Source organism: Coregonus clupeaformis, chromosome 16, assembly GCF_020615455.1.
Source record: "Coregonus clupeaformis isolate EN_2021a chromosome 16, ASM2061545v1, whole genome shotgun sequence".
NCBI lineage: Eukaryota > Metazoa > Chordata > Actinopteri > Salmoniformes > Salmonidae > Coregonus > Coregonus clupeaformis.
Window position 1 is genome coordinate 9522809 of NC_059207.1, and position 27639 is coordinate 9550447.

At 44.5% G+C, this 27639-nt stretch overlaps 1 protein-coding gene across 3 annotated transcripts in view; it reads right to left on the reverse strand.

The window, feature by feature from the left end:
• Window positions 1-6488: 6488 nt before the first annotated feature.
• LOC121584348 (protein FAM214B) overlaps window positions 6489-27639 on the reverse strand; it is a 54878-nt gene continuing 33727 nt past the window's right edge. For all 3 annotated transcript variants that reach the window (XM_041900179.2, XM_041900181.2, XM_041900180.2), the window contains exons 5-10: window positions 24515-24585; window positions 24277-24379; window positions 23678-23836; window positions 23531-23599; window positions 10958-11166; window positions 6489-6834 (exon numbers count right to left, since the gene is read on the reverse strand). In XM_041900179.2, coding sequence (XP_041756113.2) covers window positions 6681-6834; window positions 10958-11166; window positions 23531-23599; window positions 23678-23836; window positions 24277-24379; window positions 24515-24585 — 765 coding nt within the window. In that variant the 3' untranslated portion in view covers window positions 6489-6680. The remainder of the gene's footprint in view (window positions 6835-10957; window positions 11167-23530; window positions 23600-23677; window positions 23837-24276; window positions 24380-24514; window positions 24586-27639) is intronic.

Here is a 27639-nt window from a genome sequence, read left to right on the forward strand (position 1 = left end):
GAGTAAATCCACGGGTAGACAGACACAGGCGAAAACGCTCAGAAATGATCACCAGGGCTAACAAGACTTCGCAAAGAGAGAGAGTAGAGAGAGCACCTAAATAGTCTACTGATGGGAGTCAGGTGCAACGGTAATCAGAGCCAGGTATGTGGGAAATGAAGTTCAGGGGTTTAATACTCAGGAGAGGGTTCCCTCTGGTGGTGAGCAGGAGGAACAGCGAGAGTCTCGTTTGTGACAGGTACTTCCTGTTTGAGTTTCTGCCTATAGGATAGGTCGGAGCAAAATGGAGTCGTGATCTGATTTGCCGAAGGGACTGCAGGGGAGGGCCTTGTAGGCATTTCGAAAAGGGGAAGTAGCTGTGTTCGAGTGTTTTACCAGCACGAGTACTACAGTCAATGTGTTGATAGAACTTCGGTAGCGTTTTCCTCAAATTTGCATTTGTTAAAATTCCCAGCTGCAATAAATGAGGCCTCAGGATATGTGGTTTCCAGTTTGCATAAAGTCCAGTGTAGTTCCTTAAGGGCCGTCGTGGTATCGGCTTGAGGGGGAATATACACGGCTGTGACTGTAACCGAAGAGAATTCTCTTGGGAGGTAATACGGTTGGCATTTGATTGTGAGGAATTTTAGGTTGGGTGAACAAAAGGACTTGAGTTTCTGTATGTTATCACAATCCCACCATGAGTAGTTAATCATCAAACATACACCACCACCCTTCTTTCTTCCCGGACAGTTCTTTATACCTGTCTGCACGATGTACTGAGTACCCAGCTGGCTGTATGGACGGGGACAGTATATCCAGAGACAGCCATGATTCCGTGAAACAGAGTATGTTACAGTCCCTGATGTCTCTCTGGAAGGAGATCCTCGCCCTGAGCTCGTCTACTTTATAGTCGAGAGACTCAACATTAGCGAGTAATATACTCGGAAGCGGTGGATGGTGTGCACTCCTCCTGAGTCGGACTAGAAGTCCACTCCAAATACCTCTTCTCCGCCGGCGGAGTCTTGGAGCAGCCTCTGGGATAAGTTCAATTGCCCTGGGGGTACGAACAAAGCATCGTATTCCTGGTCGTAATGCTGGTGAATTACCGCCGCTCTGATGTCCAAAAGTTATTTCCGGCTTTAAGTAATAACACAAAAAACTTTCTGGGCTAACAATGCGGCAGGTAGCTTAGTGGTTAAGAGCGTTGTGCCAGTAACCGAAAGGTCGCTGGTTCTAATCCCCGAGCCGACTAGGTGAAAAATCTGTCGATGTGCCCTTGAGCAAGGCACTTAACCCTAATTGCTCATGTAAGTCGCTCTGGATAAGAGCGTCTGCTAAATAACTAAAAAAATATATATATATAAAAAAACACACCAAAAAACTAAATACTGCAAAGTTGCTTAGGAGCTAGAAGCAGAGCTGCCAAGTCTGTCGGCGCCATCTTACAGGATGAAGAAGAGTTTCTAAAACTGCGTATCTGAGGCTCTGGTCTGTCCAGGAAATGAGGGTAAACGGTAGACAATGATGAAGAGCAGATTTCACAGCTCCAGCTCAGTTACATCTCCGACGCCGCCCAAACATCAGCTATGTGGCTGTCGGCTATCGCCAGTTAAACGCTTGATCAGATTGAATCTAGGACTTTGCTTACAAATAAAAGTAGCAGGTGAATGACAGTGACCTGTTGTTGTGGTTCTACAGATATATATATATATACACACACATACAGGTGCTGTGAAGCCTAGTAGAGGAGGAGATGCTGAGGGTGACTGGAGCAGTCTAGCCCCCCCCTCCATCAGGACCACCAGGGCCCCGTGTAGCTCAGTTGGTAGAGCATGGCGCTTGCAACGCCAGGGTTGTGGGTTCGATTCCCACGGGGGGCCAGTTTGAAAATAAATGTATGCACTCACTAACTGTAAGTCGCTCTGGGTAAGAGCTTCCTCTTCTCCCTCCCGCCCTCCTCTTCTCCCCTCCCGCCCTCCTCTTCTCCCTCCATCCCTCCCTCCCTCCCTCCCTCCCTTCTCTCCCTCCCTCCCTCCCTCCCTCCCTCCCTCCCCTCCTCCCCCCTCCCTCTTCTCTCCCTCCTTCCTCTCTCCCTCCCCTCCTTCCCTCTTCTCTCTCCCTCCCGCCTCCTCTTCTTCCTCTCCTCCCCTCCCGCCTCCTCTCCCTCCCTCCCGCCTCCTCTTCTCTCCTCGCTCCCTCCTCTTCTCTCCTCCCTCCCTCCCGCCCGCCCTCCTCTTCTCTCCTCCCTCCCTCCCTCCCGCCCGCCTCCTCCTCTTCTCTCCTCCCTCCTCTCCCGCCTCGCTCCCTCCTCTTCTCTCCTCCCTCCCTCCCGCCCCGCCCTCCTCCTCTTCTCTCCCCCCTCCCTCCCCTCCTCCTCTCTCCCTCCTTCCTCTTATCTCCCCTCCCGCCCTCCTCTTCTCTCCTCCCTCCCTCCCTAGTAGTGTATGTGTGACTCTGGATGGAAACTGGACACTACACTTACTGAACCCATGAGTCTCAGATTTCTTTGACAATTCTATGTTGTGAAACTGTCGTCAGGATGAAAAGTTGGTCGAACAGAGATAAAGGTGTTAACACATACAATACATGTTAATAACACAATTATATCAAAATCAAGACCCAGGTTTTACTCGCCAGTCGCTGAGTTTAATTTAAATATACATATACTTTTATTTTTATTTTTATCCCACCTCTATTTTTTTACCTCCCCACTCCCACGCCATCTCAGGTTCTCCTCTTCTCCACCACAGAGAAAGGCTGCATCCCAAATGGCGCCCTATTCTCTATAGTGTGCACTACATATGACCAGGGTCCATAGGGCTCTATGTAGGGAATAGGGTGCCATTTTGAATGCAGAAAAAAAAGCAGGTCTGGCTAAAAACACTGTCTATTTGTGCAGCATATAGCTTTTTAAGACATTTGCGAACATAAATGAAATCCTACACCTTTTTTTGTTGCTTATTTTTCCTTCATTTCAGATTGTTTTGAACAGAAAGAACTAAAAACACAGTGTCCCTCCATCCGTCTACATGAAAGGAGGCATCCACCCGTTCCACGGTATATTCCCCTTACCCTTGCATCCTACACAGTGATCCGTACCATGATGCTTGAAGTGGGGGAAGGTTCACTGGAACGTCTGTAGGCTTCAATCAAAATACAGTACCGTTAAGTCCTGAGTGTAGCCAATTGTTTCGGCGTTTGCAGGGTGTGTCAAACATCTGAAGTCCAATCTTTATTCTCCAATTGATTGATTCATCTCAGTCTTTGTTTCACTAGTACTCCTCTGTCTCTCACCTCTTCTCCAGTTAAATAAAGTTTGTTTTGTGCCCCCCACCCTCACCGGGATGTTTAATGCTCTACAGTCCTCTTTTCCCAATGTGTGCGCCATTAGCGGCTTGCCGGCTTCCTATCGGCTGGCTGGTTGAGGTGGCAGGGTTGTCATTGGTCCAACGCGGGGGTGAGGGGCGGGTGCAGGCAGGCATAGTGAAGGACAGTGTGTGTGTGTGAAATGAACGGCACTAGAGGAAAACTGGTTCTAGGTTAGTCACAAGGCATGCATGTTAACACTCAACTCTAGATGGAAGAGTGTTAATGTGTACTGTGCGTTGTCTATACAAGTGAGTCTGCTTAGCTTGGGTGCAAGTATCGATCGATGCTTGTTGTCTGTGCATGTTGGTATGGGCAACGTGTGTTTCTGTGTATGTATGTATGTACACTACATTACCAAAAGTATGTGGACACCTGCTCATCGAACATCTCATTCCAAAATCATGGGCATTAATATGGAGTTGGTTCCCCCTTTGCTGCTATAACAGCCTCCACTCTTCTGAGAAGGCTTTCCACTAGATGTTGGAACATTGCTGCGGGGACTTGCTTCCATTCATCCACAAGAGCTTAGTGAGGTCGGACACTGATGTTGGGCGATTAGGCCCGACTCGCAGTCTGCGTTCCAATTCATCCCAAAGGTGTTCGATGGGGTTGAGGCCAGTCAAGTTCTTCCACACCGATCTCGACAAACCATTTCTGTATGGACCTCGCTTTGTGCACGGGGGCATTGTCATGCTGAAACAGGAAAGGGTCTTCCCCAAACTGTTGCCACAAAGTTGGAAGCACAGAATCGTCTAGAATGTCATTGTATGCTGTACTGTTAAGTTTTCCCTTCACTGGAATTAAGGGGCCTAGCCCGAACCATGAAAAACAGACCCAGACCATTATTCCCCCTCCACCAAACTTTACAGTTGGCACTATGCATTGGCGCAGATAGCGTTCTCCTAGCATCCGCCAAACCCAGATTTTTCAGTCGGACTGCCAGATTCTGAAGCGTGATTCATCACTTCAGAGAACGCGTTTCCACTGCGCCAGAGTCCAATGGCGGTGAGCTTTACACCACTCCAGCCGACACTTGGCATTGTGCGTGGTGATCTTAGGCTTGTGTGCGGCTGCTCGGCCATGGAAACCCATTTCATGAAGCTCCCGACGAACAGTTATTGTGCTGACGTTGCTTCCAGAGGCAGTTTGGAACTGAGTTTTGCAACAAAGGACAGATGATTTTTACACACTACATGCTTAAGCACTCGGCGGTCCCGTTATGTGAGCTTGTGTGGCCTACCACTTCGCTGCTGAGCCGTTGTTGCTCCTAGACGTTTCCACTTCACAATAACAGCACTTACAGTTGATCGGGGCAGCTCTAGCAGGGCAGAAATTAGACGAACTGACTTGTTGGAAAGGTGGCATCCTATGACGGTGCCACGTTGAAAGTCACTGAGCTCTTCAGTCAGGCCATTCTACTGCCAATGTTTGTCAATGGAGAGTGCATGGCTGTGTGCTCGATTTTATACACCTGTCAGCAACGGGTGTCGGTGAAATAGCCAAATCCACAAATTTGAAGGGGTGTCCACATACATTTCTATATGTAGTGTATGTATGTATGTATGTATGTATGTATGTGTGTGTGTATGCATGTATGTATGTATGTACAGTGGGGAGAATAAGTATTTGATACACTGACGATTCTGCAGGTTTTCCTACTTACAAAGCATGTAGAGGTCTGTAATTTTTATCATAAGTACACTTAAACTGTGAGAGATTGTATGATTTTTAAGTAATTAATTTGCATTTTATTGCATGACATAAGTATTTGATCACCTACCAACCAGTAAGAATTCCGGCTCTCACAGACCTGTTAGTTTTTCTTTAAGAAGCCCTCCTGTTCTCCACTCATTACCTGTATTAACTGCACCTGTTTGAACTCGTTACCTGTATAAAAGACACCTGTCCACACACTCAATCAAACAGACTCCAACCTCTCCACAATGGCCAAGACCAGACAGCTGTGTAAGGACATCAGGGATAAAATTGTACACCTGCACAAGGCTGGGATGGGCTACAGGACAATAGGCAAGCAGCTTGGTGAGAAGGCAACAACTGTTGGCGCAATTATTAGAAAATGGAAGAAGTTCAAGATGACGGTCAATCACCCTCGGTCTGGGGCTCCATGCAAGATCTCACCTCGTGGGTCATCAATGACTGTGAGGAAGGTGAGGGATCAGCCCAGAACTACACGGCAGGACCTGGTCAATGACCTGAAGAGAGCTGGGACCACAGTCTCAAAGAAAACCATTAGTAACACACTACGCCGTCATGGATTAAAATCCTGCAGCGCACGCAAGGTCCCCCTGCTCAAGCCAGCGCATGTCCAGGCCCGTCTGAAGTTTGCCAATGACCATCTGGATGATCCAGAGGAAGAATGGGAGAAGGTCATGTGGTCTGATGAGACAAAAATATAACTTTTTGGTCTAAACTTCACTCGCCGTGTTTGGAGGAAGAAGGATGAGTACAACCCCAAGAACACCATCCCAACCGTGAAGCATAGAGGTGGAAACATAATTCTTTGGGGATGCTTTTCTGCAAATGGGACAGGACGACTGCACCGTATTGAGGGGAGGATGGATGGGGCCATGTATTGAGAGATCTTGGCCAACAACCTCCTTCCCTCAGTAAGAGCATTGAAGATGGGTCGTGGCTGGGTCTTCCAGCATGACAACGACCTGAAACACACAGCCAGGGCAACTAAGGAGTGGCTCCGTAAGAAGCACCTCAAGGTCCTGGAGTGGCCTAGCCAGTCTCCAGCCCTGAACCCAATAGAAAATCTTTGGAGGGAGCTGAAAGTCCGTATTGCCCAGCGACAGCCCCGAAACCTGAAGGATCTGGAGAAGGTCTGTATGGAGGAGTGGGCCAAAATCCCTGCTGCAGTGTGTGCAAACCTGTTCAAGACCTACAGGAAATGTATGATCTCTGTAATTGCAAACAAAGGTTTCTGTACCAAATAATAAGTTATGCTTTTCTGATGTATCAAATACTTATGTCATGCAATAAAATGCAAATTAATTACTTAAAAATCATACAATGTGATTTTCTGGATTTTTGTTTTACATTCCGTCTCTCACAGTTGAAGTGTACCTATGATAAAAATTACAGACCTCTACATGCTTTGTAAGTAGGAAAACCTGCAAAATCGGCAGTGTATCAAATAGTTGTTCTCCCCACTGTATGTATGTATGTATGTATGTATGTATGTGTGAATAGTCTATTCAAGTTTTGTCATCCATTTACTGAGCAGTCCGTCTGTGCACCATTCCAGATAGGGGCTGCGTTGGCGTTGGGAGTTAGGGAATAGGGGTCATAGGTTCATCGTAGGGTCACACACGGGGGGAGTATTTGGGGTTTCTTGGCACCTCGGTGAAAGATTTGAGCTCGTAAGGGATCCCTGTGTCCACCTCGATGGACTTGCGGGAGAAAAGCAGCCGGATATCGTTGTGCAAGTAGATCTTCCCAGATTTGGAGCTCTGGAATCTACAGAGTCAAAAGAAAACAAAGAAGAACCATCACCGTTAATAGCGTGTAAAGCTAAACTAAGTGTAAAGCTACTAAGTGTAAAGCTACTAAGCTAAAGCTACTAAGCTAAGTGTAAAGCTACTAAGCTAAGTGTAAAGCTACTAAGCTAAGTGTAAAGATACTAAGCTAAGTGTAAAGCTACTAAACTAAGTGTAAAGATACTAAACTAAGTGTAAAGATACTAAACTAAGTGTAAAGATACTAAGCTAAGTGTAAGGCTACTAAGCTAAGTGTAAAGCTACTAAGCTAAGTGTAAAGCTACTAAGCTAAGTGTAAAGATACTAAGCTAAGTGTAAGGCTACTAAGCTAAAGCTACTAAGCTAAGTGTAAAGCTACTAAGCTAAACTTTATTGAAACACTGATCAGCAAACAATCCTAAAGACATTAAGTAAATTATTACATTAGAAAATATTAGTATAGCCTGCATTTGAAATGCTGAACAATGTATCTTGGTTTCTAACAAACAAAACAAACACACAAAAAACAAACAGATGGATGGATGGGGATGGATGGACAATCCTAACAAACATATTGCACATGCCATACATACCGTACAGAAAAATACAATTTCCACAACAAACCAAACCTTAAAGGGATAATCCACCCTAACCACAAATTCCTATGATTAACAGTGTTACATAGTGTTAAATAACACTAATATGAGAAAACAATATTTGTTTTCATTTTGTCATTATTACAAGTTTGGTAGCAAAATCATTGTGAAAATCTGATGCAGCTCAAGTCGACTACAAAACCCACAATGCAATGCTCTCCCTCCATAGCTACAAACAATAATACCAAAGTCAATATTAGCATGTGAAGTAACTAGCTAGCTAGCTGTAAAATCAGCCAAACAAACTGCATTACCAATCTCACAGAGTTCAACTTGCAGTTCCTCTCAGCTCAGAGCGAGTGCACAGTACGTTACTATGGCAACAACGGCCCTTTCCCACGTTTCCCACAGACACACAGGGCACATTGCGAGATGGTACTTGAAGGAGAAACGAAATTGAATAATTTGGTACACTGTATAGATTGAGCACATCTAAGCAAAATACTGTTTATACAGTGCCTTCGGAAAGTATTCAGACCCCTTGACTTTTTCCACATTTTGTTACGTTACAGCCTTATTCTAAAATGGATTAAATAAATAAAAATCCTCAATCTAGACACAATACCCCATAATGACAAAGCCAAAACAGGGAGAAGGGCCTTGGTCAGGGAGGTGACCAAGAACCCGACGGTCACTCTGACGGAGCTCTAGAATTCCTCTGTGGAGATGGGAGAACCTTCCAGAAGGACAACCATCTCTGCAGCACTCCACCAATCAGCCCTTTATGGTAGAGTGGCCAGACGGAAGCCACTCCTCAGTAAATGGCACATGACAGCCCGCTTGGAGTTTGCCAAAAGGCATCTGAAGGACTCTCAGACCATGAGAAACAATATTCTCTGGTCTGATGAAACCAAGATTGAACTCATTGGCCTGAATGCCAAGCATCACGTCTGGAGGAAACCTGGCACCATCCCTACTGTGAAGAATGGTGGTTGTAGCATCATGCTGTGGGGATGTTTTTCAGCAGCCGGGACTGGGAGACTAGTCAGAATCGAGTCAAAGATGAACGGAGCAAAGTACAGAGAGATCCTTGATGAAAACCTGCTCCAGAGCGCTCAGGACTTCAGACTGGGGAGAATGTTCACCTTCCAACAGGACAACGACCCTAAGCACACAGCCAAGACAACGCAGGAGTGGCTTCGGGACAAGTCTCTGAATGTCCTTGAGTTGCCCAGCCAGAGGCCGGACTTGAACCAGATCGAACATCTCTGGAGAGACCTGAAAATAGCTGTGCAGCAATGCTCCCCATCCAACCTGACAGAGCTTGAGAGGATCTGCAGAGAAGAATGGGAGAAACTTCTCAAATTCAGGTGTGTCAAGCTTGTTGTGTCATACCCAAGAAGACTCAAGGCTGTAATCGCTGCCAAAGGTGCTTCAACAAAGTACTGAGTAAAGGGTCTGAATACTTATGTAAATGTGATATTTCATTTTTTATTAATTTTTTTATAAATTAGCAAACATTTCTAAAAATCTGTTTTTGCTTTGTCATTATGGGGTATTGTGTGTAGATTGATGAGGGAGAAAAACTATTTACATTTTAGAATAAGGCTGTAACCTAACCAAATGTGGAAAAAGTCAAGGGGTCTGAATACTTTTCCGAAGGCACTGTACTTTCTTATGACAATATAAACAGATGGATGTGTTCTAGATAAGACAAGTATGCCCATACCATCTATTGGCTGAATTGGTGATCTGGAGTCCAGGTTGTTTTAAAAGCGTTATGAAATATGATAGTGTGTTATCTCCCATCTCCAGTGACGAGAACCATGTACAGTGCCTTCAAAAAGTATTCACACCTCTTGACTTGTTCCACATTTTGTTGTGTTACAACCTGAATTCAAAATTGATTAAATTAAGTTTTTTTTGTAACTGGCCTACACACACAATACCCTATAAGGTCAAAATAGAATAATGCTTTTCGACATTTTTACAAGTTAATTAAAAATGAAAAGCTGAAATGTATTGAGTCAATAAGTATTCAATCCCTTTGTTATGGCAAGTCAAATAAGTTCAGGAGTAAAAATGTGCTTAACAAGCCACATAATAAAGTTGCATGGAATCACTGTGTGCGATAATAGTGTTTAACATGATTTGTTTATGACTACCTCATCTCTGTATCACACATTATCTGTAAGGTCCCTTAGTCGAGCAGGGAATTTTAAACACAGATTCAACCACAAAGACCATCAAGGTTTTCCAATGCCTGGCAAAGGGCACCTATTGGTAGATGGGTAAAAAAAAAAGCAGACATTGAATATCCCTTTGTGCATGGTGGAGTCATTAATTACACTTTGGATGGTGTATCAATACACCCAGTCACTACAAAGATACAAGCGTCCTTCCTAACTCAGTTTCCAGAAACCGCTCAGGGATTTCACCATGAGGCCAATGGTGACTTTAAATAAGTTAGAGTTTAATGGCTGTGATAGGAGAAAACTGAGGATGGATCAACAACATTGTAGTTACTCCACAATACTTAAGTAATTGACAAAGTGAAAAGAAGGAAGCCTGTCCAGAATAAAAATATTCCAAAACATGCATCCTGTTTGCAACAAGGCACTAAAGTAATACTGCAAAAAAATTGGCAAAGCACTCTCCATATTTTCAAGCATAGTGGTGGCTGCATCATGTTATGGGTATGCTTGTAACCATTAAGGACTGGGGAGTTTTTCAGGATAAAAAAGAAATGGAATGGAGTTAAGGACAGGCAAAATCTTTGAGGAAAACCTGGTTCAGTCTGGGAGATGAAATCACCTTTCAGCAGGACAATGACCTAAAACACAAGGTCAAATCTACACTGGAATTGCTTACCAAGACAGTGAATGTTCCTGGGTGGCCGAGTTACAGTTTTGACTGAAATCTCCTTGAAAATCTATGGCAAGACTTGAAAATGGTTGTCTAGCAATGATCAACAACCAATTTGACAGAGCTTGAAGAATTTTCTAAAGAATAAATGGGCAAATATTGTACAATCCAGGTGTGGAAAGCTGATAGAGACTTACCCAGAAAGACTCACAGCTGTAATTGCAAAGGTGATTCTAACGTGTTGATTTAGGGGTGTGAATACTTATGTAAATTAGGTATTTCTGGATTACATTTTCAATACATTAGCAACATTTTCAAAAAATATATTTTCACTTTGTCATTATTAGATATTGTGTGTAGATGTGTGAGAGAGAAACAAATATTTAATCAATTTTGAATTCAGGCTGTAACACAACAACATGTGGAATAAGTCAAGGGGTATGAATACTTTCTAAAGGGAATGTAGCTATGAGACGTTCCTACACAATTTTCTGATTTCACAGACAGACCTCTTAGAAGTTTTGTCATGGTGTAAAAATTATTTTTTACCCACTGATAGAACACAGGCAGGTGTTCACCAAATTGACAGGAGTTTCATGATTTTTAGTTCTGGGGGTGGATTATCCCTTTAAAAACAAACAGAAAAACACCAGATAGACATACCTGAGGTGTATCAGATAGCAGAGAATCTTCCTCCTCTCTGTGGACGTGGCCCTGGGCTCTGGAGGCCCCTTCCCATCTGGCCCGGCCTCCTCCACGGGAACCAGGAAGATGCGGTGACGCAGGAAGGTCATGTGATTGACGGGCATGTCGCAAAAGTTATAGGTCACGAGGAACATCTTCACCACAGTTTTATTGGGGTTGAATAAGGTCTGGATGGAGAGAGAACAGTTTTATTGGGGTTGAATAAGGTCTGGAGGGAGAGAGAACAGTTTTATTGGGGTTAAATAAGGTCTGGAGGGAGAGAGAACAGTTTTATTGGGGTTGAATAAGGTCTGGAGGGAGAGAGAACAGTTTTATTGGGGTTGAATAAGGTCTGGAGGGAGAGGGAACTGTTTTATTGGGGTTGAATAAGGTCTGGAGGGAGAGAGAACAGTTTTATTGGGGTTAAATAAGGTCTGGAGGGAGAGAGAACAGTTTTATTGGGGTTGAATAAGGTCTGGAGGGAGAGAGAACAGTTTTATTGGGGTTGAATAAGGTCTGGAGGGAGAGAGAACAGTTGTATAGAGGTTGAATAAGGTCTGGATGGAGAGAGAACAGTTTTATTGGGGTTAAATAAGGTCTGGAGGGAGAGAGAACTGTTTTATTGGGGTTAAATAAGGTCTGGATGGAGAGAGAACAGTTTTATTGGGGTTGAATAAGGTCTGGAGGGAGAGAGAACAGTTTTATTGGGGTTGAATAAGGTCTGGAGGGAGAGAGAACAGTTTTATTGGGGTTGAATAAGGTCTGGAGGGAGAGAGAACAGTTTTATTGGGATTAAATAAGGTCTGGAGGGAGAGAGAACTGTTTTATTGGGGTTAAATAAGGTCTGGATGGAGAGAGAACAGTTTTATTGGGGTTGAATAAGGTCTGGAGGGAGAGGGAACTGTTTTATTGGGTTGAATAAGGTCTGGAGGGAGAGAGAACTGTTTTATAGGGGTTGAATAAGGTCTGGAGGGAGAGAGAACAGTTGTATAGAGGTTGAATAAGGTCTGGAGGGAGAGAACTGTTTTATTGGGATTGAATAAGGTCTGGAGGGAGAGAGAACAGTTTTATTGGGATTGAATAAGGTCTAGAGGGAGAGAGAACTGTTTTATTGGGGTTGAATAAGGTCTGGAGGGAGAAGGAACAGTTTTATAGGGGTTGAATAAGGTCTGGAGGGAGAGAGAACAGTTTTATAGGGGTTGAATAAGGTCTGGAGGGAGAGAGAACTGTTTTATAGGGGTTGAATAAGGTCTGGAGGGAGAGAGAACAGTTGTATAGAGGTTGAATAAGGTCTGGAGGGAGAGAACTGTTTTATTGGGATTGAATAAGGTCTGGAGGGAGAGAGAACAGTTTTATTGGGATTGAATAAGGTCTGGAGGGAGAGAGAACTGTTTTATTGGGGTTGAATAAGGTCTGGAGGGAGAGAGAACCGTTTTATTGGGGTTGAGTAAGGTCTGGAGGGAGAGAGAACTGTTTTATTGGGGTTGAATAAGGTCTGGATGGAGAGAGAACAGTTTTATTGGGGTTAAATAAGGTCTGGAGGGAGAGAGAACAGTTTTATTGGGGTTGAATAAGGTCTGGAGGGAGAGAGAACAGTTTTATTGGGGTTGAATAAGGTCTGGAGGGAGAGAGAACAGTTGTATAGAGGTTGAATAAGGTCTGGATGGAGAGAGAACAGTTTTATTGGGGTTAAATAAGGTCTGGAGGGAGAGATAACTGTTTTATTGGGGTTAAAAAAGGTCTGGATGGAGAGAGAACAGTTTTATTGGGGTTGAATAAGGTCTGGAGGGAGAGGGAACTGTTTTATTGGGGTTGAATAAGGTCTGGAGGGAGAGAGAACAGTTTTATTGGGGTTAAATAAGGTCTGGAGGGAGAGAGAACAGTTTTATTGGGGTTGAATAAGGTCTGGAGGGAGAGAGAACAATTTTATTGGGGTTGAATAAGGTCTGGAGGGAGAGAGAACAGTTGTATAGAGGTTGAATAAGGTCTGGATGGAGAGAGAACAGTTTTATTGGGGTTAAATAAGGTCTGGAGGGAGAGAGAACTGTTGAGAGAGAACAGTTTTATTGGGGTTAAATAAGGTCTGGAGGGAGAGAGAACTGTTTTATTGGGGTTGAATAAGGTCTGGAGGGAGAGAACTGTTTTATTGGGATTGAATAAGGTCTGGAGGGGAGAGAGAACAGTTTTATTGGGATTGAATAAGGTCTAGAGGGGAGAGAACTGTTTTATTGGGGTTGAATAAGGTCTAGAGGGAGAGAGAACAGTTGTATAGAGGTTGAATAAGGTCTGGAGGGAGAGAACTGTTTTATTGGGATTGAATAAGGTCTGGAGGGAGAGAGAACTGTTTTATTGGGGTTGAATAAGGTCTGGAGGGAGAGAGAACAGTTTTATAGGGGTTGAATAAGGTCTGGAGGGAGAGAACTGTTTTATTGGGATTGAATAAGGTCTGGAGGGAGAGAGAACAGTTTTATTGGGATTGAATAAGGTCTGGAGGGAGAGAGAACTGTTTTATTGGGGTTGAATAAGGTCTGGAGGGAGAGAGAACCGTTTTATTGGGGTTGAGTAAGGTCTGGAGGGAGAGAGAACTGTTTTATTGGGGTTGAATAAGGTCTGGAGTGAGAGAGAACCATTTTATTGGGGTTGAATAAGGTCTGGAGGGAGAGAGAACTGTTTTATTTGGGTTGAGTAAGGTCTGGAGGAAGAGAGAACTGTTTTATTGGGGTTGAATAAGGTCTGGAGGGAGAGAGAACAGTTTTATTGGGGTTGAATGAGGTCTGGAGGGAGAGAGAACTGTTTATTGGGGTTGAATAAGGTCTGGAGGGAGAGAGAACTGTTTTATTGGGATTGAATAAGGTCTGGAGGGAGAGAGAACAGTTTTATTGGGGTTGAATAAGGTCTAGAGGGAGAGAGAACAGTTTTATTGGGGTTGAATTAGGTCTGGAGGGAGAGAGAACAGTTTTATTGGGGTTGAATAAGGTCTGGAGGGAGAGAGAACAGTTTTATTGGGATTAAATAAGGTCTGGAGGGAGAGAGAACTGTTTTATTGGGGTTAAATAAGGTCTGGATGGAGAGAGAACAGTTTTATTGGGGTTGAATAAGGTCTGGAGGGAGAGGGAACTGTTTTATTGGGTTGAATAAGGTCTGGAGGGAGAGAGAACTGTTTTATAGGGGTTGAATAAGGTCTGGAGGGAGAGAGAACTGTTTTATTGGGGTTGAATAAGGTCTAGAGGGAGAGAGAACTGTTTTATTGGGGTTGAATAAGGTCTGGAGGGAGAGAGAACAGTTGTATAGAGGTTGAATAAGGTCTGGAGGGAGAGAACTGTTTTATTGGGATTGAATAAGGTCTGGAGGGAGAGAGAACAGTTTTATTGGGATTGAATAAGGTCTAGAGGGAGAGAGAACTGTTTTATTGGGGTTGAGTAAGGTCTGGAGGGAGAGAGAACTGTTTTATAGGGGTTGAATAAGGTCTGGAGGGAGAGAGAACAGTTTTATTGGGATTGAATAAGGTCTGGAGGGAGAGAGAACTGTTTTATTGGGGTTGAATAAGGTCTGGAGGGAGAGAGAACCGTTTTATTGGGGGTTGAGTAAGGTCTGGAGGGAGAGAGAACTGTTTTATTGGGGTTGAATAAGGTCTGGATGGAGAGAGAACAGTTTTATTGGGGTTGAATAAGGTCTGGAGGGAGAGAGAACAGTTTTATTGGGGTTAAATAAGGTCTGGAGGGAGAGAGAACAGTTTTATTGGGGTTGAATAAGGTCTGGAGGGAGAGAGAACAGTTTTATTGGGGGTTGAATAAGGTCTGGAGGGAGAGAGAACAGTTGTATAGAGGTTGAATAAGGTCTGGATGGAGAGAGAACAGTTTTATTGGGGTTAAATAAGGTCTGGAGGGAGAGATAACTGTTTTATTGGGGTTAAAAAAGGTCTGGATGGAGAGAGAACAGTTTTATTGGGGTTGAATAAGGTCTGGAGGGAGAGGGAACTGTTTTATTGGGGTTGAATAAGGTCTGGAGGGAGAGAGAACAGTTTTATTGGGGTTAAATAAGGTCTGGAGGGAGAGAGAACAGTTTTATTGGGGTTGAATAAGGTCTGGAGGGAGAGAGAACAGTTTTATTGGGGTTGAATAAGGTCTGGAGGGAGAGAGAACAGTTGTATAGAGGTTGAATAAGGTCTGGATGGAGAGAGAACAGTTTTATTGGGGTTAAATAAGGTCTGGAGGGAGAGATAACTGTTTTATTGGGGTTAAAAAAGGTCTGGATGGAGAGAGAACAGTTTTATTGGGGTTGAATAAGGTCTGGAGGGAGAGGGAACTGTTTTATTGGGGTTGAATAAGGTCTGGAGGGAGAGAGAACAGTTTTATTGGGGTTAAATAAGGTCTGGAGGGAGAGAGAACAGTTTTATTGGGGTTGAATAAGGTCTGGAGGGAGAGAGAACAATTTTATTGGGGTTGAATAAGGTCTGGAGGGAGAGAGAACAGTTGTATAGAGGTTGAATAAGGTCTGGATGGAGAGAGAACAGTTTTATTGGGGTTAAATAAGGTCTGGAGGGAGAGAGAACTGTTGAGAGAGAACAGTTTTATTGGGGTTAAATAAGGTCTGGAGGGAGAGAGAACTGTTTTATTGGGGTTGAATAAGGTCTGGAGGGAGAGAACTGTTTTATTGGGATTGAATAAGGTCTGGAGGGAGAGAGAACAGTTTTATTGGGATTGAATAAGGTCTAGAGGGAGAGAGAACTGTTTTATTGGGGTTGAATAAGGTCTAGAGGGAGAGAGAACAGTTGTATAGAGGTTGAATAAGGTCTGGAGGGAGAGAACTGTTTTATTGGGATTGAATAAGGTCTGGAGGGAGAGAGAACTGTTTTATTGGGGTTGAATAAGGTCTGGAGGGAGAGAGAACAGTTTTATAGGGGTTGAATAAGGTCTGGAGGGAGAGAACTGTTTTATTGGGATTGAATAAGGTCTGGAGGGAGAGAGAACAGTTTTATTGGGATTGAATAAGGTCTGGAGGGAGAGAGAACTGTTTTATTGGGGTTGAATAAGGTCTGGAGGGAGAGAGAACCGTTTTATTGGGGTTGAGTAAGGTCTGGAGGGAGAGAGAACTGTTTTATTGGGGTTGAATAAGGTCTGGAGGGAGAGAGAACCATTTTATTGGGGTTGAATAAGGTCTGGAGGGAGAGAGAACTGTTTTATTTGGGTTGAGTAAGGTCTGGAGGAAGAGAGAACTGTTTTATTGGGGTTGAATAAGGTCTGGAGGGAGAGAGAACAGTTTTATTGGGGTTGAATGAGGTCTGGAGGGAGAGAGAACTGTTTTATTGGGGTTGAATAAGGTCTGGAGGGAGAGAGAACTGTTTTATTGGGATTGAATAAGGTCTGGAGGGAGAGAGAACAGTTTTATTGGGGTTGAATAAGGTCTAGAGGGAGAGAGAACAGTTTTATTGGGGTTGAATTAGGTCTGGAGGGAGAGAGAACAGTTTTATTGGGGTTGAATAAGGTCTGGAGGGAGAGAGAACAGTTTTATTGGGATTAAATAAGGTCTGGAGGGAGAGAGAACTGTTTTATTGGGGTTAAATAAGGTCTGGATGGAGAGAGAACAGTTTTATTGGGGTTGAATAAGGTCTGGAGGGAGAGGGGAACTGTTTTATTGGGTTGAATAAGGTCTGGAGGGGAGAGAGAACTGTTTTATAGGGGTTGAATAAGGTCTGGAGGGAGAGAGAACTGTTTTATTGGGGTTGAATAAGGTCTAGAGGGAGAGAGAACTGTTTTATTGGGGTTGAATAAGGTCTGGAGGAGAGAGAACAGTTGTATAGAGGTTGAATAAGGTCTGGAGGGAGAGAACTGTTTTATTGGGATTGAATAAGGTCTGGAGGGAGAGAGAACAGTTTTATTGGGATTGAATAAGGTCTAGAGGGAGAGAGAACTGTTTTATTGGGGTTGAGTAAGGTCTGGAGGGAGAGAGAACTGTTTTATAGGGGTTGAATAAGGTCTGGAGGGAGAGAGAACAGTTTTATTGGGATTGAATAAGGTCTGGAGGGAGAGAGAACTGTTTTATTGGGGTTGAATAAGGTCTGGAGGGAGAGAGAACCGTTTTATTGGGGTTGAGTAAGGTCTGGAGGGAGAGAGAACTGTTTTATTGGGGTTGAATAAGGTCTGGATGGAGAGAGAACAGTTTTATTGGGGTTGAATAAGGTCTGGAGGGAGAGAGAACAGTTTTATTGGGGTTAAATAAGGTCTGGAGGGAGAGAGAACAGTTTTATTGGGGTTGAATAAGGTCTGGAGGGAGAGAGAACAGTTTTATTGGGGTTGAATAAGGTCTGGAGGGAGAGAGAACAGTTGTATAGAGGTTGAATAAGGTCTGGATGGAGAGAGAACAGTTTTATTGGGGTTAAATAAGGTCTGGAGGGAGAGATAACTGTTTTATTGGGGTTAAAAAAGGTCTGGATGGAGAGAGAACAGTTTTATTGGGGTTGAATAAGGTCTGGAGGGAGAGGGAACTGTTTTATTGGGGTTGAATAAGGTCTGGAGGGAGAGAGAACAGTTTTATTGGGGTTAAATAAGGTCTGGAGGGAGAGAGAACAGTTTTATTGGGGTTGAATAAGGTCTGGAGGGAGAGAGAACAATTTTATTGGGGTTGAATAAGGTCTGGAGGGAGAGAGAACAGTTGTATAGAGGTTGAATAAGGTCTGGATGGAGAGAGAACAGTTTTATTGGGGTTAAATAAGGTCTGGAGGGAGAGAGAACTGTTGAGAGAGAACAGTTTTATTGGGGTTAAATAAGGTCTGGAGGGAGAGAGAACTGTTTTATTGGGGTTGAATAAGGTCTGGAGGGAGAGAACTGTTTTATTGGGATTGAATAAGGTCTGGAGGGAGAGAGAACAGTTTTATTGGGATTGAATAAGGTCTGGAGGGAGAGAGAACTGTTTTATTGGGGTTGAATAAGGTCTAGAGGGAGAGAGAACTGTTTTATTGGGGTTGAATAAGGTCTGGAGGGAGAGAGAACAGTTGTATAGAGGTTGAATAAGGTCTGGAGGGGAGAGAACTGTTTTATTGGGATTGAATAAGGTCTGGAGGGAGAGAGAACAGTTTTATTGGGATTGAATAAGGTCTAGAGGGAGAGAGAACTGTTTTATTGGGGTTGAGTAAGGTCTGGAGGGAGAGAGAACTGTTTTATAGGGGTTGAATAAGGTCTGGAGGGAGAGAGAACAGTTTTATTGGGATTGAATAAGGTCTGGAGGGAGAGAGAACTGTTTTATTGGGGTTGAATAAGGTCTGGAGGGAGAGAGAACCGTTTTATTGGGGGTTGAGTAAGGTCTGGAGGGAGAGAGAACTGTTTTATTGGGGTTGAATAAGGTCTGGATGGAGAGAGAACAGTTTTATTGGGGTTGAATAAGGTCTGGAGGGAGAGAGAACAGTTTTATTGGGGTTAAATAAGGTCTGGAGGGAGAGAGAACAGTTTTATTGGGGTTGAATAAGGTCTGGAGGGAGAGAGAACAGTTTTATTGGGGTTGAATAAGGTCTGGAGGGAGAGAGAACTGTTTTATTGGGGTTAAAAAAGGTCTGGATGGAGAGAGAACAGTTTTATTGGGGTTGAATAAGGTCTGGAGGGAGAGGGAACTGTTTTATTGGGGTTGAATAAGGTCTGGAGGGAGAGAGAACAGTTTTATTGGGGTTAAATAAGGTCTGGAGGGAGAGAGAACAGTTTTATTGGGGTTGAATAAGGTCTGGAGGGAGAGAGAACAATTTTATTGGGGTTAAATAAGGTCTGGAGGGAGAGAGAACTGTTGAGAGAGAACAGTTTTATTGGGGTTAAATAAGGTCTGGAGGGAGAGAGAACTGTTTTATTGGGGTTGAATAAGGTCTGGAGGGAGAGAACTGTTTTATTGGGATTGAATAAGGTCTGGAGGGAGAGAGAACAGTTTTATTGGGATTGAATAAGGTCTAGAGGGAGAGAGAACTGTTTTATTGGGGTTGAATAAGGTCTAGAGGGAGAGAGAACAGTTGTATAGAGGTTGAATAAGGTCTGGAGGGAGAGAACTGTTTTATTGGGATTGAATAAGGTCTGGAGGGAGAGAGAACTGTTTTATTGGGGTTGAATAAGGTCTGGAGGGAGAGAGAACAGTTTTATAGGGGTTGAATAAGGTCTGGAGGGAGAGAACTGTTTTATTGGGATTGAATAAGGTCTGGAGGGAGAGAGAACAGTTTTATTGGGATTGAATAAGGTCTGGAGGGAGAGAGAACTGTTTTATTGGGGTTGAATAAGGTCTGGAGGGAGAGAGAACCGTTTTATTGGGGGTTGAGTAAGGTCTGGAGGAGAGAGAGAACTGTTTTATTGGGGTTGAATAAGGTCTGGAGTGAGAGAGAACCATTTTATTGGGGTTGAATAAGGTCTGGAGGGAGAGAGAACTGTTTTATTTGGGTTGAGTAAGGTCTGGAGGAAGAGAGAACTGTTTTATTGGGGTTGAATAAGGTCTGGAGGGAGAGAGAACAGTTTTATTGGGGTTGAATGAGGTCTGGAGGGAGAGAGAACTGTTTTATTGGGGTTGAATAAGGTCTGGAGGGAGAGAGAACTGTTTTATTGGGATTGAATAAGGTCTGGAGGGAGAGAGAACAGTTTTATTGGGGTTGAATAAGGTCTAGAGGGAGAGAGAACAGTTGTATAGAGGTTGAATAAGGTCTGGATGGAGAGAGAACAGTTTTATTGGGGTTAAATAAGGTCTGGAGGGAGAGATAACTGTTTTATTGGGGTTAAAAAGGTCTGGATGGAGAGAGAACAGTTTTATTGGGGTTGAATAAGGTCTGGAGGGAGAGGGAACTGTTTTATTGGGGTTGAATAAGGTCTGGAGGGAGAGAGAACAGTTTTATTGGGGTTAAATAAGGTCTGGAGGGAGAGAGAACAGTTTTATTGGGGTTGAATAAGGTCTGGAGGGAGAGAGAACAATTTTATTGGGGTTGAATAAGGTCTGGAGGGAGAGAGAACAGTTGTATAGAGGTTGAATAAGGTCTGGATGGAGAGAGAACAGTTTTATTGGGGTTAAATAAGGTCTGGAGGGAGAGAGAACTGTTGAGAGAGAACAGTTTTATTGGGGTTAAATAAGGTCTGGAGGGAGAGAGAACTGTTTTATTGGGGTTGAATAAGGTCTGGAGGGAGAGAACTGTTTTATTGGGATTGAATAAGGTCTGGAGGGAGAGAGAACAGTTTTATTGGGGTTGAATAAGGTCTGGAGGGAGAGAGAACCGTTTTATTGGGGTTGAGTAAGGTCTGGAGGGAGAGAGAACTGTTTTATTGGGGTTGAATAAGGTCTGGAGTGAGAGAGAACCATTTTATTGGGGTTGAATAAGGTCTGGAGGGAGAGAGAACTGTTTTATTTGGGTTGAGTAAGGTCTGGAGGAAGAGAGAACTGTTTTATTGGGGTTGAATAAGGTCTAGAGGGAGAGAGAACAGTTTTATTGGGGTTGAATTAGGTCTGGAGGGAGAGAGAACAGTTTTATTGGGGTTGAATAAGGTCTGGAGGGAGAGAGAACAGTTTTATTGGGATTAAATAAGGTCTGGAGGGAGAGAGAACTGTTTTATTGGGGTTAAATAAGGTCTGGATGGAGAGAGAACAGTTTTATTGGGGTTGAATAAGGTCTGGAGGGAGAGGGAACTGTTTTATTGGGTTGAATAAGGTCTGGAGGGAGAGAGAACTGTTTTATAGGGGTTGAATAAGGTCTGGAGGGAGAGAGAACTGTTTTATAGGGGTTGAATAAGGTCTGGAGGGAGAGAGAACAGTTGTATAGAGGTTGAATAAGGTCTGGAGGGAGAGAACTGTTTTATTGGGATTGAATAAGGTCTGGAGGGAGAGAGAACAGTTTTATTGGGATTGAATAAGGTCTAGAGGGAGAGAGAACTGTTTTATTGGGGTTGAGTAAGGTCTGGAGGGAGAGAGAACTGTTTTATAGGGGTTGAATAAGGTCTGGAGGGAGAGAGAACAGTTGTATAGAGGTTGAATATGGTCTGGAGGGAGATAACTGTTTTATTGGGATTGAATAAGGTCTGGAGGGAGAGAGAACAGTTTTATTGGGATTGAATAAGGTCTAGAGGGAGAGAGAACTGTTTTATTGGGGTTGAATAAGGTCTAGAGGGAGAGAGAACTGTTTTATTGGGGTTGAATAAGGTCTGGAGGGAGAGAGAACAGTTTTATAGGGGTTGAATAAGGTCTGGAGGGAGAGAGAACAGTTTTATAGGGGTTGAATAAGGTCTGGAGGGAGAGAGAACTGTTTTATAGGGGTTGAATAAGGTCTGGAGGGAGAGAGAACAGTTGTATAGAGGTTGAATAAGGTCTGGAGGGAGAGAACTGTTTTATTGGGATTGAATAAGGTCTGGAGGGAGAGAGAACAGTTTTATTGGGATTGAATAAGGTCTGGAGGGAGAGAGAACTGTTTTATTGGGGTTGAATAAGGTCTGGAGGGAGAGAGAACCGTTTTATTGGGGTTGAGTAAGGTCTGGAGGGAGAGAGAACTGTTTTATTGGGGTTGAATAAGGTCTGGATGGAGAGAGAACAGTTTTATTGGGGTTGAATAAGGTCTGGAGGGAGAGAGAACAGTTTTATTGGGGTTAAATAAGGTCTGGAGGGAGAGAGAACAGTTTTATTGGGGTTGAATAAGGTCTGGAGGGAGAGAGAACAGTTTTATTGGGGTTGAATAAGGTCTGGAGGGAGAGAGAACAGTTGTATAGAGGTTGAATAAGGTCTGGATGGAGAGAGAACAGTTTTATTGGGGTTAAATAAGGTCTGGAGGGAGAGATAACTGTTTTATTGGGGTTAAAAAAGGTCTGGATGGAGAGAGAACAGTTTTATTGGGGTTGAATAAGGTCTGGAGGGAGAGGGAACTGTTTTATTGGGGTTGAATAAGGTCTGGAGGGAGAGAGAACAGTTTTATTGGGGTTAAATAAGGTCTGGAGGGAGAGAGAACAGTTTTATTGGGGTTGAATAAGGTCTGGAGGGAGAGAGAACAATTTTATTGGGGTTGAATAAGGTCTGGAGGGAGAGAGAACAGTTGTATAGAGGTTGAATAAGGTCTGGATGGAGAGAGAACAGTTTTATTGGGGGTTAAATAAGGTCTGGAGGGAGAGAGAACTGTTGAGAGAGAACAGTTTTATTGGGGTTAAATAAGGTCTGGAGGGAGAGAGAACTGTTTTATTGGGGTTGAATAAGGTCTGGAGGGAGAGAACTGTTTTATTGGGATTGAATAAGGTCTGGAGGGAGAGAGAACAGTTTTATTGGGATTGAATAAGGTCTAGAGGAGAGAGAGAACTGTTTTATTGGGGTTGAATAAGGTCTAGAGGGAGAGAGAACAGTTGTATAGAGGTTGAATAAGGTCTGGAGGGAGAGAACTGTTTTATTGGGATTGAATAAGGTCTGGAGGGAGAGAGAACTGTTTTATTGGGGTTGAATAAGGTCTGGAGGGAGAGAGAACAGTTTTATAGGGGTTGAATAAGGTCTGGAGGGAGAGAACTGTTTTATTGGGATTGAATAAGGTCTGGAGGGAGAGAGAACAGTTTTATTGGGATTGAATAAGGTCTGGAGGGAGAGAGAACTGTTTTATTGGGGTTGAATAAGGTCTGGAGGGAGAGAGAACCGTTTTATTGGGGTTGAGTAAGGTCTGGAGGGAGAGAGAGAACTGTTTTATTGGGGTTGAATAAGGTCTGGAGTGAGAGAGAACCATTTTATTGGGGGTTGAATAAGGTCTGGAGGGAGAGAGAACTGTTTTATTTGGGTTGAGTAAGGTCTGGAGGAAGAGAGAACTGTTTTATTGGGGTTGAATAAGGTCTGGAGGGAGAGAGAACAGTTTTATTGGGGTTGAATGAGGTCTGGACGGAGAGAGAACTGTTTTATTGGGGTTGAATAAGGTCTGGAGGGAGAGAGAACTGTTTTATTGGGATTGAATAAGGTCTGGAGGGAGAGAGAACAGTTTTATTGGGGTTGAATAAGGTCTAGAGGGAGAGAGAACAGTTGTATAGAGGTTGAATAAGGTCTGGAGGGAGAGAGAACAGTTTTATTTGGGTTGAATAAGGTCTGGAGGGAGAGAGAACAGTTTTATTGGGATTGAATAAGGTCTGGAGGGAGAGAGAACTGTTTTATTGGGATTGAATAAGGTCTGGAGGGAGAGAGAACAGTTTTATTGGGATTGAATAAGGTCTGGAGGGAGAGAGAACTGTTTTATTGGGGTTGAATAAGGTCTAGAGGGAGAGAGAACTGTATTATTTGGGTTGAGTAAGGTCTGGGGGGAGAGAGAACAGTTTTATAGGGGTTGAATAAGGTCTGGAGGGAGAGAGAACAGTTTTATTGGGATTGAATAAGGTCTGGAGGGAGAGAGAACCGTTTTATTGGGATTGAATAAGGTCTGGAGGGAGAGAGAACAGTTTTATTGGGATTGAATAAGGTCTGGAGGGAGAGAGAACCGTTTTATTGGGATTGAATAAGGTCTGGAGGGAGAGAACATGGAGATATTTGCCATTGTCATGCTATATCCATGCAGTCAGTGCATGCTAGTGCCAGAGAGAGAAAGAGGAGCATGAGACTAACCACTTGGATGGTCCCTGCTTTGGGTACACTGTATCCTTTCTTTCCAAGAGGTTCCAAGGAGATCACTCCCTACAACAGAGAGATGAAATTATTTAACATCATGTCACACACACACACACACACATGCACACACATACACACACTAACCAGGAAGGGTGAGGGTGCGCTGTGCTCTGAGATGTCGTAGTAAGTGACGTGTACAGGCAGAGTGGCGTGTGGAGGGCAGTAGGATCCGCTGGCACCAATCTCTGCTGTGAAGCCCTCGATACGACCCGACGGAGGGAAACGACCCTTCAGGATCGACTCCTGGAGAAGAAACCACAAGAGGGAAATAGGGTGAAGAGGAGCAACACACAGCCACTTCCAAAACAACAAGAGGGAACAAACTGAGGTCCACTGCAGCACAAGCCACGGGAGAGGTTTGCCATGGCCATGACGGATCTTATATTTCCATGTAGGAGCATATTCAAAGCATGGAGAAGAAACCACAAGAGGGAAGAAGATCAACGGCAAAGCCCTGCTACCTCTATGGCCATGAGGAATTTGGAAAATATCTCTAAATATTTGGTAGAAACTCAAGTTCTGACAAAATACCTTCATACTTTACAAAATATTTTCACATTAAATGGTATCTCACACTTAATTGTCATTTGTCTCTTAAGGTTAGAATGTACTGTAATATGTAAATACATTTTAGGTGTCCACAAGGATAGTAAAACAAACGTGTGTGTGTGTGTGTGTCGTACCTCAAAGTTGCCCAGTAGTGAGCGGCTGATTGAGGAAGAGGGCCAGCCTGACCGAGCAGAGCGACACAAGGTGTCTGTACGCCGCCCACTACGCAGCTGTCGACTGCGCACGCACACACAACAACAACAACAACAAAGGAACGTTTAGCCATGGTTAAAGTCACATAATCAAATATTATGTTTTTAAAATGACGAGTAGTAAATGAATGAATCAACTAAAGGTAGGAAGTAAACATACCTTTTCAGCCTCCTGCTGGCTCTGCTGCATTCTGACAGCCTCCTGCTGGCTCTGCTGCATTCTGATACACTCTGAAGGAGGACAAGAACAATGGACAGATGGACAGAATGAGAGAGAGATGGACAGAATGAGAGAGAGATGGACAGAATGAGAGAGAGATGGACAGAATGAGAGAGAGATGGACAGAACGAGAGAGAGATGGACAGAACGAGAGAGAGATGGACAGAACGAGAGAGAGATTGACAGATTTGATCATTTCTTCACAAATGCAACAGCCTACATAGTGGTTCACTCAGGAAACAACATAAAGGAACGCAGTGGAGTAATGAAGGTATACCTGCCTGTGTGTGTGTGTGTGTGTGTGTGTCTGTGTACCAGGACGTGTTTAACTATTATTGTGGGGACCAGAAGTCCCCACGAGAGTAGTAAACGAACAGACATTTGACCAACTGGGGACATTTTGTTAGTCCCCATGAGGTCAAATGCTATTTCTAGGGAGTTTAGGGTTAAGGTTAGAATTAGTGTTAGGGTTAGAATTACGTTAAGGGTTAGGTTTTTGGGTTAAGGTTAGGGTTAAGGTCAGGGTAAGAGTACAGGTTAGGGTTCAGGGAAAATAGGATTTTGAATGGGACTGAATAGTGTGTCCCCACAAGGTCAGCTGTACAAGACTGTATGTGTGTGTGTGTGTGTGTGTGTGTGTGTGTGTGTGTGTGTGTGTGTGTCTGTGTGTACCAGTGTGTGTGTCTGCATGTAGACACTATTTACTGGGCAGAGAGTCCCGGATGCTGCTTCACACACAAACTCATTCCCCATGTCCAAACAACTGCTCATACTAGGGGGTACCCTGTCCAAACAACTGATCATACTAGGGTGTACCCTGTCCAAACAACTGCTCATACTAGGGGGTACCCTGTCCAAACAACTGCTCATACTAGGGGGTACCCTGTCCAAACAACTGCTCATACTAGGGGGTACCCTGTCCAAACAACTGCTCATACTAGGGGGTACCCTGTCCAAACTACTGCTCATACTAGGGGATACCCTGTCCAAACTACTGCTCATACTAGGGGGTACCCTGTCCAGACTACTGCTCATACTAGGGGGTACCCTGTCCAGACTACTGCTCATACTAGGGGTACCCTGTCCAGACTATTGCTCATACTAGGGGGTACCCTGTCCAGACTATTGCTCATACTAGGGGGTACCCAGTCCAGACTACTGCTCATACTAGGGGGTACCCTGTCCAAACTACTGCTCATACTAGGGGGTACCCTGTCCAAACTACTGCTCATACTAGGGGGTACCCTGTCCAGACTACTGCTCATACTAGGGGGTACCCTGTCCAGACTACTGCTCATACTAGGGGGTACCCTGTCCAGACTGCTGCTCATACTAGGTGGTACCCAGTCCAGACTACTGCTCATACTAGGGGGTACCCTGTCCAAACTACTGCTCATACTAGGGGGTACCCTGTCCAAACTACTGCTCATACTAGGGGGTACCCTGTCCAGACTACTACTCATACTAGGGGTACCTTGTCCAGACTACTGCTCATACTAGGGGTACCCTGTCCAAACTACTGCTCATACTAGGGGGTACCCTGTCCAAACTACTGCTCATACTAGGGGTACCCTGTCCAGACTACTGCTCATACTAGGGGGTACCCTGTCCAAACTACTGCTCATACTAGGGGTACCCTGTCCAGACTACTGCTCATACTAGGGGTACCCTGTCCAGACTACTGCTCATACTAGGGGGTACCCTGTCCAGACTACTGCTCATACTAGGGGGTACCCTGTCCAGACTGCTGCTCATACTAGGTGGTACCCAGGCCAGACTACTGCTCATACTAGGGGGTACCCTGTCCAGACTACTGCTCATACTAGGGGGTACCCTGTCCAGACTACTGCTCATACTAGGGGGTACCCTGTCCAAACTACTGCTCATACTAGGGGGTACCCTGTCCAGACTACTGCTCATCCTAGGGGGTACCCTGTCCAGACTACTGCTCATACTAGGGGGTACCCTGTCCAGACTACTGCTCATACTAGGGGGTACCCTGTCCAAGCTACTGCTCATACTAGGGGGTACCCTGTCCAGACTACTGCTCATACTAGGGGGTACCCTGTCCAAACTACTGCTCATACTAGGGGGTACCCTGTCCAGACTACTGCTCATACAAGGGGGTACCCTGTCCAAACTACTGCTCATACAAGGGGGTACCCTGTCCAAACTACTGCTCATACTAGGGGGTACCCTGTCCAAACTACTGCTCATACTAGGGGGTACCCTGTCCAAACTACTGCTCATACTAGGGGGTACCCTGTCCAGACTACTGCTCATACTAGGGGGTACCCTGTCCAGACTACTGCTCATACTAGGGGTACCCTGTCCAGACTACTGCTCATACTAGGTGGTACCCTGTCCAGACTACTGCTCATACTAGGGTGTACCCTGTCCAGACTACTGCTCATACTAGGGGTACCCTGTCCAGACTACTGCTCATACTAGGGGGTACCCTGTCCAAACTACTGCTCATACTAGGGGGTACCCTGTCCAAACTACTGCTCATACTAGGGGGTACTCTGTCCAAACTACTGCTCATACTAGGGATGCGGGTACCCAGTCCTGGCTGGCACTGACCCTTCCCAGGCTAACCCCTCTGTAGCTAGCCTCTCACTGGCTAGCCCCTCTCTAGCTAATCCCTCAGTAGCTAGCCCCTCTCTAGCTAATCCCTCAGTAGCTAGCCTCTCTCTAGCTAATCCCTCAGTAGCTAGCCCCTCTCTAGCTAATCCCTCAGTAGCTAGCCTCTCACTGGCTAGCCCCTCTCTAGCTAGCCCCACAGTAGCTAACCCCTCTCTAGCTATCCTCTCAGTAGCTAACCTCTCACTGGCTAGCCCCTCTCTAGCTAATCCCTCAGTAGCTAGCCCCTCTCTAGCTAATCCCTCAGTAGCTAGCCTCTCTCTAGCTAATCCCTCAGTAGCTAGCCCCTCTCTAGCTAATCCCTCAGTAGCTAGCGTCTCACTGGCTAGCCCCTCTCTAGCTAGCCCCACAGTAGCTAACCCCTCTCTAGCTATCCTCTCAGTAGCTAACCTCTCACTGGCTAGCCCCTCTCTAGCTAATCC